The sequence below is a fragment of the Ostrinia furnacalis genome, unplaced genomic scaffold, assembly GCF_004193835.3.
Source record: "Ostrinia furnacalis isolate ACB-3 unplaced genomic scaffold, ASM419383v2 OfSCF0666, whole genome shotgun sequence".
Lineage (NCBI taxonomy): Eukaryota > Metazoa > Arthropoda > Insecta > Lepidoptera > Crambidae > Ostrinia > Ostrinia furnacalis.
This window is the reverse complement of record NW_021130905.1, coordinates 41,476-62,766: the sequence shown is the minus strand read 5'-3', so window position 1 is coordinate 62,766 and position 21,291 is coordinate 41,476. Positions and strand designations below refer to the sequence as shown.

At 38.1% G+C, this 21,291-nt stretch overlaps 1 protein-coding gene across 2 annotated transcripts in view; it reads right to left on the bottom strand.

Moving 5' to 3' along the window:
• Window positions 1-21,291, bottom strand: part of LOC114366712 (uncharacterized) — a 51,171-nt gene that overhangs the window by 10,565 nt on the left and 19,315 nt on the right. For both annotated transcript variants that reach the window (XM_028323664.1, XM_028323665.1), the window contains exon 2: window positions 4,485-4,681. In XM_028323664.1, the coding sequence (XP_028179465.1) occupies window positions 4,485-4,681 (197 nt within the window). The remainder of the gene's footprint in view (window positions 1-4,484; window positions 4,682-21,291) is intronic.

Here is a 21,291-nt window from a genome sequence, read left to right as displayed (position 1 = left end):
GAGGAAAGTGTTCTGTTTTTGGGCATATTGCTGCGACACTGGCCCGCCCCCTTGTCACATCTCCCTTAAGTTTCTGTGACCTGTGGGTACAAAGCAATAGGCTGCACTAACTGGGGTACAATTATGCGGGTCGCCTCGTTATACTATCCCAAACAATTCATATCCATTGTCCTGATGGATATCGCGTACAAGTGTGACAATACACATGCCTTTCTTATACGACGTATCGTATCACTTTCAGTGTACATTCCGACATTACATAAGATGGTGTTGATTACATATAGCATCATTGTGATAATTTTAGTTACCTACTTTGTTAATAATTAGGAATACTTAAACCAAAGAACTATAAAGCTCCTCATCATAGTTTCTTTAATGCCTAAAACGGACTTTACGTACGGAATACCCAAAAACCTCATGTAGAATTATTACAAACGTAATTTTTATATTTTCAATGAAGACTTAAATTGCATTACCTATAATAGTAGGTACTCCTTTAACATATTTAACTAGGTACTGAAGTTTTAGATTCGGTAGTAAAACAGTATTAAAATTTTAAGCGTCCAACTTTCGATTAAAGTTGTTATGCCGGAATAGCGACGCCTACTCTGAAATGTAGGACAAACCGATATTCTGTGAAAGAAACGACCGAACCATACATTAAATTGACTTTATAGGCGATGTAGAGCATTTCATAGAGATAATATAATCGATACATATTTATTACCAATTATGGATTTCTGAAATTTTAAATTAATTTCAAAAGTGAACAAACAATGGCTATCGAACAAATACTAATTGAAAATCAAGCTTTTATGCTCGCATTAATATGAATGTTTAACTTTCCAAGAATAGCACTGCAATGGGAAACATTTTCCCAATTAAAAGGGATTTATACTTAATCCACCGCAGTGCACTAGCGAAGGCTACCAATTAGTACGGGATATCACGTTGCGGTGTGCAGTAAATGTACGCTTGCGGCTTAATCTACGAGTAGCTTGGCTCTAGAAACGAGAAACAAACAATATTACACGTCCCTACAGTTGTATTTTTTTCCAATATCATCTACAATTTATTGGATAAGTAATGAACAGGCTATAGTTAGTAATGTTAACACTGTCAGACATAAACATTTACGAGCGGAAAATTCCGTGTATTTAATGGTGGATTTCAGTCAGGTAAATATCTTCTATCTTCTATTATATAAAAGAAAGTCGTGTTAGTTACTCCACTTATAACTCAAGAACGGCTGAACTGATTTAGCTGAAAATTGTCAGCGAGGTAGTTTAGAGCCAGGAGAAGGACATAGGATACTTTTTATCCCGTTATTTATTGCCATTAAGGCGGAACAAAGTTCGCCGGGTCAGCTAGTTATAAATGATTCCTGTTTTTGTGAAGGAATTACGGATTGTAACACTGCAGCCAATTTATTCGGTTACATCATTTACATGTAAAAGCAAAGTAATAATAATAATTTATTGCATTTTTACCATAACAAACGTGTTATTTTTATTCAAAAACTTTCAATCACACTGTTAAAAGTAACTTTAAGTAATCGAAAAAACATCCAATAACACTGTTTCAGATAACGCATTTTCGTTTACTCATTTGTTTTCGATGTACTTTCACTGAAAATAAACCATTCATACCTCCATCACCTTTGAAGCTAATGGTCGGTTAGGTGTGTACTGTCTTTCAGCGGTAACCTAACTAAAAATATCTGACATTGTTGCAAGGGTACCGACTTCAAGGAATATCTCTTTTCTGTTGTATGGAAATGATAATTAGGTACGAACATATTTTACGACGAACGAATGTACGAACATATTTACCTATCCATCTCAATGTATTTATACGAGCGACTGACTTCGCCGGGTGCACATATACATAAAAACCGTCCTCTTAAAGCACTCTATTTACTGATGAAAACAGCTAAAACCCGTTGCGTAGTTTAAAAGACCTATGCGAACAGACAGCGGCACTATGTAAAGACTATATTATGCTTCTATATTCTAGCTAGTGACTAACAGATAAAGAAGGTTCTAGCATCAAGCAAAAACATTTTCAAATATCAGCAAAACGATCTTCCTTTCTTCGCGTCATAAAATAGTCGCAAAAGCCTGGATGCCGATTGGAAACGCGTTAACATACCGAGAATAGCTTCTAGATTACATTTTCGGGAAATGTTATTGGTACGTAGGATTCCTTGGACGTATAGTCCACGTCAAAAGATTTTAGCAATATTGTTTTACAGAAATTTATGAAGACTGAAATGTCTTAATATAGTAATTAAAGATAGTTCGTTCGTTTCAGCCAAATGACGTCTACTGCTGGAAAAAACCCTACCGCAAGGATTTTCCATAACGACCGGTCTTGCGCTGCCCGCATCCAGGTTCCACCAGCGACCTTTACCAGATCGTCGGTCCACCTAGTGGGGGGCCTGCCCACGCTACGTCTTCCGGCCCGTGGTCGCCACTTGAGAACTTTTCTGCCCCATGTGTATTATGTGCCCCGCCCTATCAAAGATAGATTCGGCGACAATATAAAGCTAATTTGACCGGGATAGCATTTGGACTGTGGTTTACGCACACATGCACATTGCATAGTATTGATTTTAGAATAAATGTTCTGGGCCGGCATTTCGTAAGCAATGCTACGCTTCCAGATTAAATCTGGGTCTTGAACAGCGTTTAGTTCTAAGTAGAAAGTACATGATCTACTCCTAACTCGTTCCGTTGCATAACCATACGTCGGATCGGGGACAAGATGCAGAAAATCTGTTAATCAAATGAGCCTCTCTATATGAAAACCGTAGCAAATTGAAGAGCAGTACGGGCTTATTCTGTCGTGATCAATATTATGTAATAAAGGTTAGGTTTGTTTAGATGAAACCTAACAAAATTATCACAGATGTGTCTTTGAAGATTTAAGGAAATTATATTTGGTTAAATAGGATGTTTGTCAGATAATTGTGATAAGCTCATTACCTACGGGGATCGAACCCGCACGTAGCTTCAGGTATTGTAATCAAATATCCAACCACAGCGCCAAAATCGTGGTCAAAAGTAGAGCTCAGCTTCAAAAGGGTGCAAGTGTGGTGTTATATTTCAACCAATTTACACAAATCTTTAACTTCTAAATCTTCTCCTTGAATCACTCTATTGATAAATTAGAGATCAAAAGAGCCAAGTGTATGGTCACACATATAGGTAGTGACTTACGCCAGTATTCACCAGTGCTTGCTTAAATGAATCAGTAAAACGAACGCACAGCGTTGAATAGAGCTCCGTGATTGCTCCGTGTGTCACCATGTGCCTCCACGAGCACTGTGAGACCTCATAGTAATGTTTATACGGGCGTTAGTTTACTGTGTAAAGTTTTGAGAATCTTACCCCTCAGCACGCAGCCGACCAGCATAAACAAGAAGCCAAAGGTCGGGAGGACTATCTGGCAGTTGGCGGCCACCACCACCCCCGCCATACACGGACCAATCACAGAGCTCTATTCAACGCTGTGTGTTCGATTTGCTGCTTCACTTAGACAAGCACCATTAGTGAATACGGGCGTTAGCGCTCCTGCACACGACGCCGCTACCGTGCCGCCGCCGCGCCGTCGAAGCGCCTTTGCACTGTTCATACACACCGAGTAAAACGTATACACAGTGCAAAGGCGCGGCGACGCAACGGCGCGGCGGCAGCGCGGTAGCGGCGTCGTGTGCAGGAGCGCTTAGTAGGTATAGTTACTGTGTAAAGTTTTGAGAATCTTACCCGTCAGCACGCAGCCGACCAGCATAAACAAGAAGCCAAAGATCGGGAGGACTATCTGGCAGTTGGCGGCCACCACCACCCCCGCCACTGCCAGCCCCCCCTCCACCTTCTCGACGCGGAGCCGCGAGATCGCGGGGGGGGCAGCGCGGCTTGCCGGCCGGCGCGTGTGCCACCCTATGCGTCCACGCGCAACATTACTATGAAGTCTCGAAGTGCGCGTGGAGCCGTGGACGCACAGGGTGACACACGGACCAATCACAGAGCTCTATTCAACGCTGTGCGTTCGATTTGCTGCTTCACGTAAGCAAGCATCATTAGCGAATACCTACGGGCGTTAGTATAGTTACTATAAAGTTTTGAGAATCTTACCTGTCAGCACGCAGCCGACCAGCATAAACAAGAAGCCAAAGATCGGGAGGACTATCTGGCAGTTGGCGGCCACCACCACCCCCGCCACCGCCAGCCCCCCCTCCACCTTCTCGACGCGAAGCCGCGAGATCGCGGGGGGGCAGCGAGGCTTGCCGGCCGGCGCGTGTGCCACCCTGTGCGTCCGCGCAACATTACTATGAAGTCTCACAGTGCGCGTGGAGCCGTGGACGCACAGGGTGACACACGGACCAATCACGGAGCTCTATTCAACGCTGTGCGTTCGATTTGCTGCTTCACTTAGGCAAGCATCATTAGTATAGTTACTATGTAAAGTTTTGAGAATCTTACCTGTCAGCACGCAGCCGACCAGCATAAACAAGAAGCCAAAGATCGGGAGGACTATCTGGCAGTTGGCGGCCACCACCACCCCCGCCACCGCCAGCCCCCCCTCCACCTTCTCGACGCGAAGCCGCGATATCGCGGGGGGGCAACGCGGCTTGCCGGCCGGCGCTCGCACCAGCGGCTCCCCCGGGGGTGACGTTGTCCTGGAGACAAAAGAAGATAAGGATAAGTCTAAAATAAATAAACATCAATAGAGCGTTCGTTCGTTCGTTTGTTTCAGCCGAAAGTCCACTGCTGGACAAAGAACTCCCCCAAGGATTAGGATTTCCACAAAGACCGGTCCTGCGTCGCTCGCATCCAGGCACCTCCCGCGACCTTCACCAGATCGTCGGTCCACCTAGTGGGAGGCCTGCCCACGCTACGTCTTCCGGCTCGTGGTCGCCACTCAAGAACTTTCCTGCCCCAGCGGCCATCGGCTCTTTGTATCAGCAATAGAGCGTATGGGGAGCGTATGGCCGATGGGGCAGCAAGGTTCTCTAATGGAGGCCGCGTACCGGAAAACGCAGCGTGTGACGTCCACCCACAAGGTGGACCGACGACCTGATAAAGGTAGTAGGAAGGCGCTGGATGCAGGCCGCTACCAACCGTGCGATGTGGAAGTCATTGGGAGAGGCCTATGTTCAGCAGTGGACGTCCTATGGCTGAAATGATGATTATGATGATGAGAGTGTATGGAAAAGCTACGTGGTCCTGTAGACCTAGGATGCGCGCCGCAATAAGCGTTCATCACGCCGTTTTATCGATTTTACGCGATAAGCCCATACATTTGTCGTCTAAAATCATCGATAAGATTTTATCACGGCACGCATCCTAGTCCGGCTGGAGACAAAAGTTACGATAAGTCTATATAAGTAAAGGGTACGGAAGCCAAAATAGGGGACAATAGCCCAACGGTTTCAGTTCCGGAGTGGCCGACTCGAGTTCTGAATTCGAGATAGAGTCCGAGTTCCAAATTGATAGAGAAGTCGGTTGATGATAAGGAGCAGTTAAAATACACCTACGGTCTACTCTTTAATCCATACCACACATAACTGACTAACAAAAGAGTATTTCTTTAAATAAGTACAAAACGGCATAATTTAGGCGGTATCTGCAGTTTTAAAGTGAGCTATGACTGCACCAATCGATAGTGATTAGTTTACTGATGGTTTATTTTATCAAAACGAACTACTACTAAAATGCCGAAAGACTTTTCATTTATACGATTCTGTGCCGTGCCTCAACGACAGTAAATTATGGCCGAGTAATTTATGACCCGTCTGAATTTTTGGCGATTTTTTGCTGCTATAGTAAATGCGGTTCGTTTTCATGATCAAAAACATTATTTGCCGAGGACCATTCGATACCAAATTGATCAGACAGACAGTCTCGCCACAAAAATGTAATATTGATGAAAAGAAACAGGTTTGGTAATGCAATGACCTGAGCGTTGTGGTGTCTAAAAACAAAGTGATCCGTACAGGCTTTTTGCCAAGCGTTGTCACTGTCAGCCCGTTCATTGCCAATCGCAGTGTTCAAGCGATGCTAGATTGTCATCAGAAGCTCGTTACGTAGTCATTCTGGAGCCAATATCAGTAATGACTAAAAACTATAGGCTTTAAGACAGCCAGCCGCTAACAACGACTAGGTACTTATTGATCTAACGAAAGCGTGCTATGGCAAAAGCAGTAATAAGCGTGACGACAACACAAAACAAGCTGTTAGAGCGTGTGATGTATCTCTACACTGAGTATGTAATGCAATGCAGTGCATAAAATTCCAATGCCTCAAGCAAAGAAAGGGCGCCGTGGCGCTACTGGGAGAAGCATACTCGTAATTTAAAATGCGAGACTACATTAATAAATCCACTTAATAATGTTAGAGCCACTCACATTTTAAAGTAGAAAATGCAGTTGTGCTAAGTCTAGACAGATACTTGTTCGAAGCCCGTTTCTTTCTACGTTTTACGAGACTGTGTCGCAGAGAGTGTATTCGCTTCGCTAATTACAGACGGAGTTGGCTCGCTGCGAGAGCCACAATTATCTTCGGTAGCCTTGAGGGTTCACGCTGGTCTATGGTACAAGCTATTTCGGGAGGTTCTGATCTTCAGAAAGAGACAGGAATATCAAAAAGATTTGTTTCCATTTCAGAATTGATATAATGGAAGGGACTTAGGATTTTGTCTATTGAACCTAAATGAGCTTTTACTACGAGTATTATCACTTCTTTAATTTTATCACTAGCTGCGAATGGGGTCAACGACATTTTTTCGTTTCAGTAAGATAATCTATGAACGCGGTTAAGTTTCTTATTATGTTGATTGCATAGAACAATGACGACATCTGATGAATCATTAATGCAATATTAATATAATGATGCTAGTAACATACCTAAGGTCAGATTTCACCTATAACGGGTATCTGGATATACAAGCAGGAAGGGTATATCTTAAACAGAAGGAAAGTTTGCTCATTAGGATCATGCGGAAGTTTTATCATTAGGATCATGTTTCTTGAAGTTGAAAGCGATATTCATCTGGCCCTACCAGGTAGTAATATTTCTAGCAGTAATTTCACTCGAGCATTTAAGATTTACCTAAGTAAGTAGATATGAAATATCTTAGACAAGCAGGGATTAAAAAAGGTTGCTTCTTTATTATATTCTCAACTAGCTACCAACGAAGCGAACCCAACTTCGCATGGGTGGTATGTATTATACTCGGACATAAAAACCTTCCTCTTGAATCACTCTACCTAGTTATTGTTAAAAACTGTATTAAAATCCGTTGCGTAGTTTAAAAGATTTAAGAGAAGACAGCGAGAGCAACTGTTTTATACTATGTAGGTATGGTAGAGTTCTCTACTCTATATTTTTACCTGGTACACAATACCGTTAACGAAAGTCTGTTTTAGATAGGTTTCCAATGCCTGAAAGTGCTGCGAAACATGAAACCGTACAAGAAAACGTGAACCGCAACCTTGTGCCACGTGCCTCGATTACAATCGTAGCGGAAGTTGTCATCTAATGGCTAAATGATTGTGATTGTGATTCCACATGCTCACGGAAACTGCTTCTTACGCTCTTATCACAAACATTACTATGAGGTCTCACAGTGCGCGTGGACGCACAGGGTGACACACGAACCAATCACAGAGCTCTATTAATAGAGCGTTTAAACGCTGTGCGTTCGATTTGCTGCTTCACTTAAGCAAGCATCGTTTGTGAATACGGGCGTTAAGTGCGAGCTCCTCTCAGCAAACGGTCGTCGGTCACTCACAGAAAATGATCGCGTTATCTTTTTAATTTGGTATATTCAAATTTCTTTATCACTCAGACTACGATTGGTCTATTAAGCTTATGACTACTTAGTGTTATTATCTTACTTAGGTATTTAATATTTTATTTCATGCTGAAAATCCTACACCGGCAACAGATTTTGACAATTCAAATAAGGATTCCTAGTAAAACTAATGTTTAATCGTATTGGAATTACTTTGTTTAGACACAGGGGGATTTTCTATGTTTGCTGTATTTACAGATGCGTTCTCTCCTGGTAGTTGTAGTCTCTCCGTATTGTCTCTTATGTTTTAAAATCATCCAAAAACCATTCAAATTCATCGAGGTGGTAGATATAAAAATCAATAGTCCCTAAGGTATTCTTAATACAATACAACACACCTACTAATATAGACTAGAAAATTTCACACACTACGATCGACGATCCTACGTAGGTTAAGTCTCCCCTTACACCTTACAATCACGTTGGCGCGTGCTCCTACTAAGTAATTTTACTACGTGATGATTAGGAGCCAGCCGATAAACATTCTTAGGAGTTTATAGCTTACTATGTACAGTCAGTATCAAAAATTTCGTGGCACCTAGAAGCCAAAAAGTTCGCAACACGTCTTTATTACAATAGGCTAGATGACAAAATTTCAATTATTTGTCCGTCAGACAGATAATTAGAAAATATTAGACTCATATTTTTTATTTTCTTTCATAATTTAATAATAACAATGCTATATCGAGTTGAAATGGCGCGTTACGTCACGCTTGAGTAGATTTTTTACTCAAAACTGACGTCATGCGACATTTCAACTCAATATAATACTGTAATTATTCGATTATGGAAACAATAAAAAAATATGTGTCCAATTTTTTTTATTATATGTCTGACGGACTAAATAGAATTTCGATAATCCCTATTGGAATAAGGTTGTGTTGCCGACTTTTTGGCCACTTTGGGTGTCACGAATTATTTGACGCTGACTGTACCTACGTTAAAACGGTCAAGCCAAATTTATCTGACGATCTGCGACACGTGCCTCCAACGTGGTTGATCAAAGTATTTTTGGAGACACGCGTATCTATGCAGATCTAATAATGTAGTTTTAGTTATAAATACTCCCAGTAGGTACTATTTTACTAAAGACCAGTAGGAATTATAAATGTTCAGTAAGAAAACTTCTCCACTCGATTTTCTCATAGTGAAACGGAACGGAAACGGGTGAATCAATACCAAATTATTGCAACACTTTTCCAGGCTCTATCTAGACTTTTGTAAGACTATTTGTTTATGTGCTGAAACCAAATGTGTCCGCACTCGCTTTGTAATTTGGCTTCTTCTGAACATTCGTTATTCTATAAAAACCTTTCTTTTTGGAGGTATTTTTAAAAAATACCTAAAATTGTGTGACAATACTATTTTCACAAAATTTAAAAAATACCCATTCTTAGATACGAAACCTGAATTGTTATTAAAATATTTGCATTGCATTGCGTTTGTGTGTCTTTTGTTTTGGTACCTAACAATTATTTGACAAAAATAAACGATGTTTTATGCAATTTATTTAATACTATGAGTCAATTTTCATGTTTACCTTGCCGATTGTTTTGACCTTCAGTTGGTAAAAATATAACATTGTTACATAATTGTTTTCTAACACTTTAAAAACTTTCCTTCTGCAGTCACTTTTTTGGTACCTACTAGGTATTTGTTAAAGCTGATTTAATGCGCTTTTTGTTAAGTAATGCTTTATGATCGATATCAAAATAATAATAATTTCAACAAACCGTTTTAAATCTGGCCGAGTTTTATTTCATATTTTATGCCACATCGGTTAAATTCGTTAACGGTTTATTACTGAATAGGACAGGAAAATTTCTACTTCCATTGTCTTCATTAATTATGAAATATGGAAGTTTGAAGTTTTCAAGTTGTCAGTTCTGTTTTGAAGCAATTTGATTGAAACTGGTGAAAATTTGATCATGTAAGGGTTAACGGAGTTTCATAACTTTAATAACTTTTGAATTTAATTTACGTTTTAACGTGTAAGTACAAAAGTTATTTAATACAAAATACAAGGCGGTTTAAGGCTGAAATATGTATGATTGACATTCATCAAATACTTATAAATTAGTTTGAAAATTAATATCGATTTGATATACACGTGTATGACGAACTAATTAATAGAATACCAATTTTGAGTCAAACTCCGTGATAGAAAGTGTTATAATACTTACAATGTAAAAAACGCATTGTCAAATAGAAAATCTGATTACTTAATACTAAGTCTAAAGTCTAAAAAATACAGTAGAATTGAGAACCTCCTCCTTTTTTTAAGTCGGTTAAAAACTATAAAAACATGTCACTTGTAAGCAAAACAATTTTAGTCGCTATTTAGCACGAGTTAAAAAACTCATGCCGATTGCAAGCAAATGAAAGAAACAGATTTGTAGCGATAAGGGCTGTAGTAACTAGATGTTATTCTTGCCCAGAAACATTAGTAGGTTGTACTTATAATACAGTTGAGGCGAAGGCATTAAAACGATGTCAACTCCACAGCGGACTGACGTAGGAAGGAACGGAAGTGGCATAACGTTACGAAAGCTTCCTGGCCGACTATTGTCTCCTAAATTGGGACAATGCGCCTTATTACGGGTAGCCTCGACTTAAAATTGTGTCCAATGCAATATGCATAGTAGCTGATACAGAACTCTAGAATGTGTGGTTGACATTGAGTAGAAAAAAGCAAACAGCTACAACAATTTAGTATCCGAAGAGTCAAAAAGACCTATTTTTAAAACGCTTTTATTAGGTCGGCGTGTATGTAACTACATATAACTATGTAATGGAATCTTAGAATCGGAATTACACGCACTTCTAATTCTTGTATCATCATGAAACTTGGCAATTATATGTAGATTAGATGACAATTCAATATTATGGCACCATCGAGCTGGTCTGATGATGGGACTGGAAGGTAAAACATTTCAAATGGCTTGATCATAAGCAGGTGAAATAATTTTCTGAACAGGTGAGTACAAATATTTAATGTTTGTTCTGTAAGGAACGATAGCGACTTGATCCTTCTCATATCGATATCCGATCCGATAGCTCCAAAGCACTTTTATTTATCTGAGATTTTTATGATTAAAATAGCGGGCTATTGACCTGTCTGATAGACTCGCAAAAACGTGGATAGGTGTAGTTTCAATTTAGAGTTCGCACAAGCATATCCACCGGTATAAAAAGGTAATTGGAAACCGGATCGAGCAGGTTTATGCAATCTAGAAAAAAGATTTTGAACATGCTAGCTAATATTATTTATTTCTAGTATATTTTATGTAGATATAATAGATTCTAAGGCAGTGAAGTTCAATAGATGATTATTTAAAAGGCAGGTAAATACGGTAGTCTGCTTTTTAACATTTATGATAGACTAAATGATCACGCTCATGATTTTAATAAATTATTCCCTTCGGTTTATGTGCAATAATTGTACGCTCGATTAAATACAATTTACAGCATAAACACTAGCATTGAAATTAATACGATTCTAGTTATGAAGTCGTAATAGTGCCAGATGTTGGCTAACAGTTCTGGCGCCATCACAAGTTCACGAAGTTTGTTCTACACAAAGGTATAATAGTGCAACTTATGACATGGGATAAGCTTCTAACTTGGATATGTTTGTTAAATATGAAACTGCATAGTAGTTAGTAAAAACGATTACCCACTCATCCCATCCGAAGCCAAGAAAAGTATCAAATAGGACTGGACCGCAAAGATGAAGAGTCGGTTAGAAAATCTTAAATATCTTCAAACTGACCCCTTTTCTTTGCGGTCCAGTGTATTAATACAGCTCCTTTTGATTGACATTCAATCATCAGACAGTCATATTTAGATGAAATGCGTAGTTGCTCCTACTCATTATCCTAGTTAGACCTAAACGCGACGCTATGCGACACTACGCTACGTGATGCGACTAATATACACGTGGTAGCGTAATAAGATTATACTGGTAATGATAATCGGCTAAGGATGCTTATATGTAGAACCTACTATCCCACTTTCCCACTAATATTATAAATGCGAAAGTTTGGATGTCTGCAGGTTTGTTACTCTTTCACGCAAAAACTACTAAACTGATTTTGTTGAAACTTTACAGTATTATTGTTTGTAGCCCAGATTAACATTAGGCTATAATTTATGCCGATCTGTGACACTAAATTTCACGCGGGTGAAGCCGCGGGCAAAAGCTGGTACAACATAACGGTAGTTAGCAACGTCTTAGTTTCCATATGCCTAAGTACTTATAAAGAATGTTTCCTTCTCTTCAATCCAATAATAAGGTAGTTATTAAAGTCAATTAATTAAGGTATATTGAAGCACTCACTCACGTTAATGAGACAACGTGATATTAAAATAATAACTTATAAAACGAAGGCGACAAATTAAAGTTTCCATTATGAGCTGTGTACAAATTCAATAGTTAATTTCGGTATTAAAAACATTAAGCGTAATAGCATTTGAATTCTTTGAGATGAGAAAATTTTTTAGTTTGTTGGCTCTTTTTAGGGTACTTATACACGTCCCATAATTTATTTATTTATTTAAGGATAGTACACAGCACAATATAAATCTGTAATAACAATGTTTTTTAGTAGATTTTGTAGGTCAATTATGACTATCCAACATTAAACATTTCTACATACCTTCTCGAGTTACAACCATTATGGATTTAAATATCCTACTGAAGGGATATAGGGAAGGGAATAATGCTTGCCTTTCCAATATTTCTGGACAACATATCGACTGGTACTGAGAAGAATTGGTGAAAGCAGCTCAGTCACCTTTTTCAGCCTTATTTATTATAGGAAATACCATTACAAGTGCAAGTTAAAAATATATTGTCAAACGAAGTGTCTACAAAGTTTGCAGTCACAAATTGTTAAGCCAACGTGATCCAGCCATGTGAATAAATGTTGTTGCGAGTGAATCTGCTCCGGCGCAGATCACGAAATGGTAAGTATCTCGATTAAAGAAAGCAAATTAAGTTTATGCATTAACTTCGAAATGGGAACAGCCAATCAAATAATATGTTCTTCGAACAACAATACCACCTAGATATCTGGTCAGCGCAAAAAATACGTCTCGGGAAATAACAGCGCACTTAAGAAGTGAATTCTTATTTAATTAACGCCAACTCACAGTTAGCGGGCTGTACATGGGAATTTTAAAGACATAAAATATAAAATGAAATGATGCCAGACCAAAAAACAGATTAAATTACAATAAAGGAAAGTCACTTCTCAAGTACGCTCTTATTTCCCGAGACGTATTATTGTTGATTCAAGAATATGTTGTTCAAAGAAGCATCTACAAAATTTGCAGTCACATACATGATCAATCTATCTGTTGGAGACAGATCTGGTAACCACGGTGTTAGGCTATAGCTAACACTATCCATGTGAATATATGTTTGCGGAATGCATCTGGTCCCGCGCAGGTCGAAGAATAGCCGCGTAACGGTCACGGCTCGCCGCCCGCTTCCGATCCGCTGACCTCGCGGTCGCGCATTGTAAATCATTGCCAATGATCAGCGAAATTTCAATGGAATCATATTCTACTCGATTTGAGTGTCAGTTGACACTTCCCTTCTATGATCTGAGGTTGACACCGTGACTTGTAGNTATAGATACAGGAAAATTTCTACTTCCATTGTCTTCATTAATTATGAAATATGGGAGTTTGAAGTTTTCAAGTTGTCAGTTCTGTTTTGAAGCAATTTGATTGAAACTGGTGAAAATTTGATCATGTAAGGGTTAACGGAGTTTCATAACTTTAATAACTTTTGAATTTAATTTACGTTTTAACGTGTAAGTACAAAAGTTATATAATACAAAATACAAGGCGGTTTAAGGTTGAAATATGTATGATTGACATTCATCAAATACTTATAAATTAGTTTGAAAATTAATATCAATTTGATATACACGTGTATGACTAATTAATAGAATACCAATTCCAAGCCAAACTTTGTGTTACAATACTTACAATGTAAAATCTGTAATAAATACATTGTCAAATAGAAAGTCTGACCAAGTATAAAGTCTAAAAACATACAGTCGAATTGCGAACCTCCTACTTTTTTAAGTCGGTTAAAAACTATAAAAACATTTGACTTGGAAGCGAGGCAAAATAATTTTTGTCGCTGTTTAGCACGAGTTAAAAAACTCATGCCGATTGCAAGCAAATGAAAGAAACAGATTTGTAGCGATAAGGGCTGTAGTAACTAGATGTTAGGCTTGCCCAGAAACATTAGTAGGTTGTACTTATAATACAGTTGAGGCGAAGGCATTAAAAACGATGTCAACTCCACACCGGACTGACGTAGGAAGGAACGGAAGTGGCATAACGTTACGAAAGCTTCCTGGCCGACTATTGTCTCCTAAATTGGGACAATGCGCCTTATTACGGGTAGCCTCGACTTAAAATTGTGTCCAATGCAATATGCATAATAGCTGATACAGAACTCTAGAATGTGTGGTTGGCATTGAGTAGACTAAAGCAAACAGCTACAACAATTTAGTATCCGAAGAGTCAAAAAGACCTATTTTTAAAACGCTTTTATTAGGTCGGCGTGTATGTAACTACATATAACTATGTAATGGAATCTTAGAATCGGAATTACACGCACTTCTAATTCTTGTATCATCATGAAACTTGGCAATTATATGTAGATTAGATGACAATACAATATTATGGTACCATCGAGCTAGTCTGATGATGGGACTGGAAGGTGGCCATAGGAACTCCTTAACTAAACGTCTTTAGTGTAGTAATTAAAGCGTGTTTTTAGTTTTTTAAACTATTAATTATTTTTGTAGCTATTTGCTAGATTTTTTTAATGTAGAGTCAGCTAATTCTAATTACTATTACTGTAAAATAATGGCTTGATCAGAATCTGTCTATTTTGTTGAACATGTGAGTACAAATATGTATTTAATGTTTGCTCTGTGAGGAACTGATAGCGACTTGATCCTTCTCATATCGAAATTCGATTCGATAACTCCAAAGCACTTTTATTTATCTGAGATTTTTATGATTAAAATAGCGGGCTATTGACCTGTCTGATAGACTCGCAAAAACGTGGATAGGTGTAGTTTCAATTTAGAGTTCGCACAAGCATATCCACCGGTATAAAAAGGTGATTGGAAACCGGATCGAGCAGGTTTATGCAATCTAGAAAAAAGATTTTGAACATGCTAGCTAATATTATTTATTTCTAGTATATTTTGTGTAGATAGAATAGATACTAAGGTAGTAAAGTTCAATAGATAATTATTTAAAAGGCAGGTAAATTCGGTAGAGTCGGCTTTTTAACATTTATGATAGACTAAATGATCACGCTCATGATTTTAATAAATGGTTCCCTTCGGTTTATGTGCAATAATTGTATGCTCGATTAAATACAATTTACAGCATAAACACTAGCATTGAAATTAATACGATTCTAGTTATGAAGTCGTAATAGTGCCAGATGTTGCTAACAGTTCTGGCGCCATCACAAGTTCACGAAGTTTGTTCTACACAAAGGTATAATAGTGCAACTTATGACATGGGATAAGCTTCTAACTTGGATATGTTTGTTAAATATGAAACTGCATAGTAGTTAGTAAAAACGATTACCCACTCATCCCATCCGAAGCCAAGAAAAGTATCAAATAGGACTGGACCGCAAAGATGAAGAGTCGGTTAGAAAATCTTAAATATTTTCAAACTGACCCCTTTTCTTTGCGGTCCAGTGTATTAATACACTGCACTCTACAGCTCCTTTGGATTGACATTCAATCATCAGACAAACATCTACCTAAACGCGACGTAATGCGACACTACGCTACGTGATGCGACTAATGTACACGTGGTAGCGTAATAAGAATATACTGGTAATGATAATCGGCTAAGGATGCGATAAATGCGAAAGTTTGGATGTCTGGAGGTTTGTTACTCTTTCACGCAAAAACTACTAAACTGATTTTGTTGAAACTTTACAGTATTATTGTTTGTAGCCCAGATTAACATTAGGCTATAATTTATGCCGATCTGTGACACTAAATTTAACGCGGGTGAAGCCGCGGGCAAAAGCTGGTACAACATAACGGTAGTTAGCAACGTCTTAGTTTCCATATGCCTAAGTACTTATAAAGAATGTTTCCTTCTCTTCTATCCAATAATAAGGTAGTTGTTAAAGTTAATTAATTAAGGTATATTGAAGTACTCACTCACGTTAATGAGACAACGTGACATTAAAATAATAACTTACAAAATTAAGGCGACAAATAAAAGTTTCCATTATGAGCTGTGTATAAATTAAAGAAAATAAATTTTATTCGGTATTAAAGAAAATGAAGCGTAATGAATTCGTTTGAATTCCTTGAGATGAGAAATGCCAATCAAATTGAATTTATTTTTTAGTTTGTTGGCTCTTTTTAGGGCACTTATATACGACCCATAATGCTTGCCTTACCACCACTTCTGGACAACATATAGGCTGGTGCTGAGAAGAATTAATTGGCGGTAGAAACTCAGTCACCTTTTTCAGCCTCTCTTTTATTATAGGAAATAGGCTGGACATACTATTTACAAGTGCGAGCTAAGAATATATTGACAAATGAAGTGTCTACAAAGTTTGCAGTCACAAATTGTATAGCCAACGTGATCTAGCCATGTGAATATGTGCGAGTGAATCTGCTCCTGCGCAGATCGCGAAATGGTAGTTAAGTATCTCGATTAAAGATTGAAATGGGATAACAGCCATCACGAGCCGGAAGACGTATTGTGGGCAGGCCTCCCACTGGGTGGACCGACGATCTGGTGAAGGTCGCGGGAGGTGCCTGGATGCGGGCGGCGCAGGACCGGTCTTTGTGGAAAACCTTGGGGGAGGCCTTTGTTCAGCAGTAGACGTCTTTCGGCTGACACGAACGAACGAACGAACAGCCTATCAAATAATATGTTGTCAAATTAAGCATCTGCAACGTTTGCTGTCACAGACGTGATCCATTCATGTGAACATGTTTGCGGAATGCATCTACTCCTGCGCAGGTCGAAGAATAGCCGCGTAACGGTCACGGCTCGCCGCCCGCTTCCGATCCGCTGACCTCGCGGTCGCGCATTGTAAATCATTGCCAATGATCAGCGAAATTTCAATGGAATCATATTCTACTCGATTTGAGTGTCAGTTGACACCGTGACTTGGCGTCCATTATCTGTTGACTTTCACTAATTGTTATTGAGATAGATCCTTTCATGGTAAACAAAAAGCTACAGCTATTTACGACAGTAAATATTAGAGGATTTCCTTGTGTTTTCGCAGCTTATGAACGTTGACTGAATTAGAAATATTATTACAAGCTAATCTTCCTTGGAAAAATCTCTTTATTTGAATAGATTAAGAACCAGTACCAATAAGTACGCAACAAAAAAATTCAAATGTTTTTTATTTGCTCTGAATATTAAAGTGAATTATTTTTTTCAGTTTAAGTAGAGTCTTACGTGTCTACAATACGGGCCTATGTTTAGTAATGATGTGCATACAATCATTTTTCCACACCGATATAAAAGCTAAGTAACTTATTGACTGAGGTAGAGTCCAGAGAAGCCACGAAACACACCATTTTGGATTTCGATAATCTCTTTACAATATGTCTTACCTAAAGTAGTAAAGTCACCACACGTGGTTCCTTTAACTGCGTGTCTTGCCCTACACCGAAAATAAATCAAAGTTTATTTGTCGAAGCCCAATGTGGACTAACTTATTTAGACGCGCCGCACGCGCCGCCACGTGTTAATGATTTCTTTATTCATACACATACTTGCTTAGAATAATTCATAACGTCTTCAATAATGGAGTGATGTGACTAGACATATAACTCAGAATTAAATACATAGATCAAAATGAGTGATATTGTATACAAAATAGTTGAATGGTCTCGGACGGAATAGAGAACCGTGCCAATTGGAAAACGCGAACACGGAAGACTGAAAAAAGAAAATGGAACCAGGAAAATCTTGTGACCAACTCTAACGATTCTTAATTTTACCTTTAGTTTGTAAAATACAGTGGCAAGTTTGCTATATTAAAGTAAATTTTTAAAAGATTAGGCTGAGTTGTACCATCTTACTATAAACGTAACTATAACAATAACCGGTGTTAATTGTATGGAGTTTGACAGACTTTGACGTTTGTTACAGTTAAAGTAAGATGGTGCAATCCAGCCTTAAAGGTGTTTTGTCTGTTACGTGGCTATTTAAAATACACAAACACATTCAACTATTCTGTTAAAGCGTTCGTGAGATTAAGATCCGAGACAGTGCCTGCCACGTTACTACTGCTAAGGTCTAGTTACACCATCTTACTTTAACTTTGACAAACGTCAAAAACCTGTCAAACTCCATACAAAAAGCACCGGTTATTTTTATTGTTACGGTTAAAATAAGGTGGTGCAACTCAGCCTAAGTATGTAGATTGTAGATGCTTCTCTAACCGAGCACTTGTCTCACGCAACGGGCTATTTCTGGTGACTTATTCTGGTACTCGCGGGGGGCAATTTAGTATCATTAGTACCCGGCTCAAAAATAGTCGTCGGCCCCCACAATTGACTGACTGACGGACGGGGACAACAAGAGTATCCTGTGTGTATAGGGTTGTCAACTGGAGTGAGTAGTCTGTGAGAATAGGTGCTTTTGTTCCAAGTAAGGTATTTCTAACGTCATAGGACGTCCACTGCTGAACATAGGCCTCCCCTAACTAACTAAGTTAGGTATTTGTTGTATAAAAATAATGAAATTAGGCAATGAAATACAAATAAATATCACAAATTATTAGCTTTTTATTTTTAAAGAGTCCTAACATATTGACAAGAAATGTTAAATCTTTAAAGAATTGATGTGTCTTGACAAATAAATTTGGACAGAGCTTTCGTGAGCTTTTTTTTTACCAACTCTAAAAGACGTCTGAAACAGACTTACTTTTGGGTGGGTTTGGTGCGTTAACCCTGCCGTTTTTAGGTATGCTAGTTGGCCAGGTACCTAAAGCCCGATCGTCTGCATTTTTGAGCCTAAAACTTTGGCAAAAAGTTTAAGAATCCGGATGACGTTACCCGTTTGGCTCGGACAAAGATTCTTTTGGCCCGTTTTCCGATGTTATGGCTAGTTGTCTCATGTTGTGACAAGAACCCTTAGTACGTGTTTAAAACCGGCTAAAACGATTCTGGCAAAATGTTGATTTTCATTTAAATTGTACAAGAACTTTTTGGCAGCAATCTTTTCGCATTTACGCACTCGCCTTATATTCGTAACTAGGTTCCTATCTTAGACTAAATATGCCACAGTTAAAAATTCAAAGCAGGTGTTCACATCTATCTTATTATCATATACTTTATCATATAGCTAGGTACTCTTCTATGTACCTTTGTCATTGATGAAGCAAAATTAATAAATAATTAGTTGTCAATGACGTTGCTTATCCTTTTTCGGATGCATTTATTTATTGCGCATCTATAATGATTACCTTTTTTGGTTTAATAATTAAAACAAGAAACTTCATGTGTGAGAAGTACCTGCTCGTAGAAGAAAATCGGTTCTTTTTTATCGATAATTAACCCTCAGCACAGTTAGACCGTCTCTACTAATAAGAAACCATAAATGGTCATTCAATATTCTATTTAGATCCCCAGCTAAATATATAACTGCAACATAGGTGGCCCTAGTGTCAACAGATGTCGACGCCCAGTTTCCTGATTATCGCTTAACTTAGCAATTGTATTGCAGTGTCAATTGATTTATAGCCACCGACTTTGGAACTGCGAGTATAGTGTATATTGGAGTATAGTGTGTATACTGAAGTATAGTGTTACCTAACATCGACCCGATGGAAGGGAAAAGTTCTGCAAGGAGTTGAAAACATGTTTTGTAACTCTATATTTGGGACGCTGACAGATCTAGAGCGTACAAGTAAAATACTCGTAGTTTGCACGTAATAAATGATTGCACATGTAGATGTAGTCACAGTATACTACGCATTTATTTTTGATCCTTATTACATTAATTGAAAACAAACCGGCTCCAGGAAATAGCAATTGTAGAGTCATGGACAGGTATAATAAATAGTCACCAGTTATGACTCTACTAATCGTGTGCTCGTGAACTTCTCTGTTTAACCATGTAATATTGCTTTGTTGTGTGTGTATCTGTTTGTTACGATTAGTATTAAAACATTTTCATTTATATCCGTAATCAGAAACAAAAACACGAGTTGCGGCACAGTTTTTGTTTGACTTTGAATGTACAAGATTAAAGACACAGTGAAGAAGTTCCAATCCTACAACCCAACAATATACATAGATTTTTAAAGCTTATGTACATTTTTTCATTTATCTTGAAGTGATTGTAATAAGTTTAATAATATTATTTTATTAATGCTAGAATCTAGGAATTAATTATACAAGTAAGTATTGTATGTTTGTTGGTTACTTTTCCTAGTTATGGTCCAGATACTCAAAGGTTGCGGTACAGGAAATCAAAGGTTCATTAACGACCACTAAAATTCATTTGGATAATTGCAACCTTACATAACGTACTAGGCATGTCTAATCCTAAACGAAGTGTCACGTAATCAAGAATCGTAGAGCGGAAGGTACACAATCACCATTTCCAAAGGTACGTCCATCTGTGGATTTCTCTTTCCGGGGTTCACGAGGCAAGAATATTAACTAGACATTGACAGTCATAGGAACCTGTTCATGTATTAAACGACTCGATTTTGAGCCTTAAGTTGATCGGATATTCATATCCGATGAATTCCTGTCTGATACAATGAATTTATTCAATTACTCACGAATGAAACGTAAGTGACACATCTAGTTGCACTATTGAAAATGTTGAGTTTTATGTATAGCACACGAGTATAAGATTATCTTTGCGTTAAATTACACCTTAAAACTACATAAGACGAAAGGACATACAGTAATATGACGGCGTCCATGCAAATTATAACGCTAAGGTTAATTACAGGCATCTGAGCTCACATAAGTAGTCGTATGCGTGTGTAATTTCTTATTTCTGTAACTGTATACTTACACTCTCTTATCAGTACAAGTAAGTATAGCTTTCACATAAGAAAATAAAACTACTTACTTCCCATTTAACGGAAAGTTATTAAGTTCAAACAACATTAAAAGATAAAGGGTAAAGCTCTATCGTCATTACTTCTTTACACATTTTTATGTGAGGTCGAAAGCTCGTTAGTGCAAGCTCTCATTAGTATTAATGAGCTTTTTTATGTCGCTCTCTAATATGATTAAAACATGATATTATGTTTCATACTGTTTTGATTTCCATTCATAATAAGATAATGTTTTTAGGAGCTGTTAATGTATGGTTTGTAACAGAAGTTTTTATAAGATAAGGAAACTAGTCATGAAAAGTTTT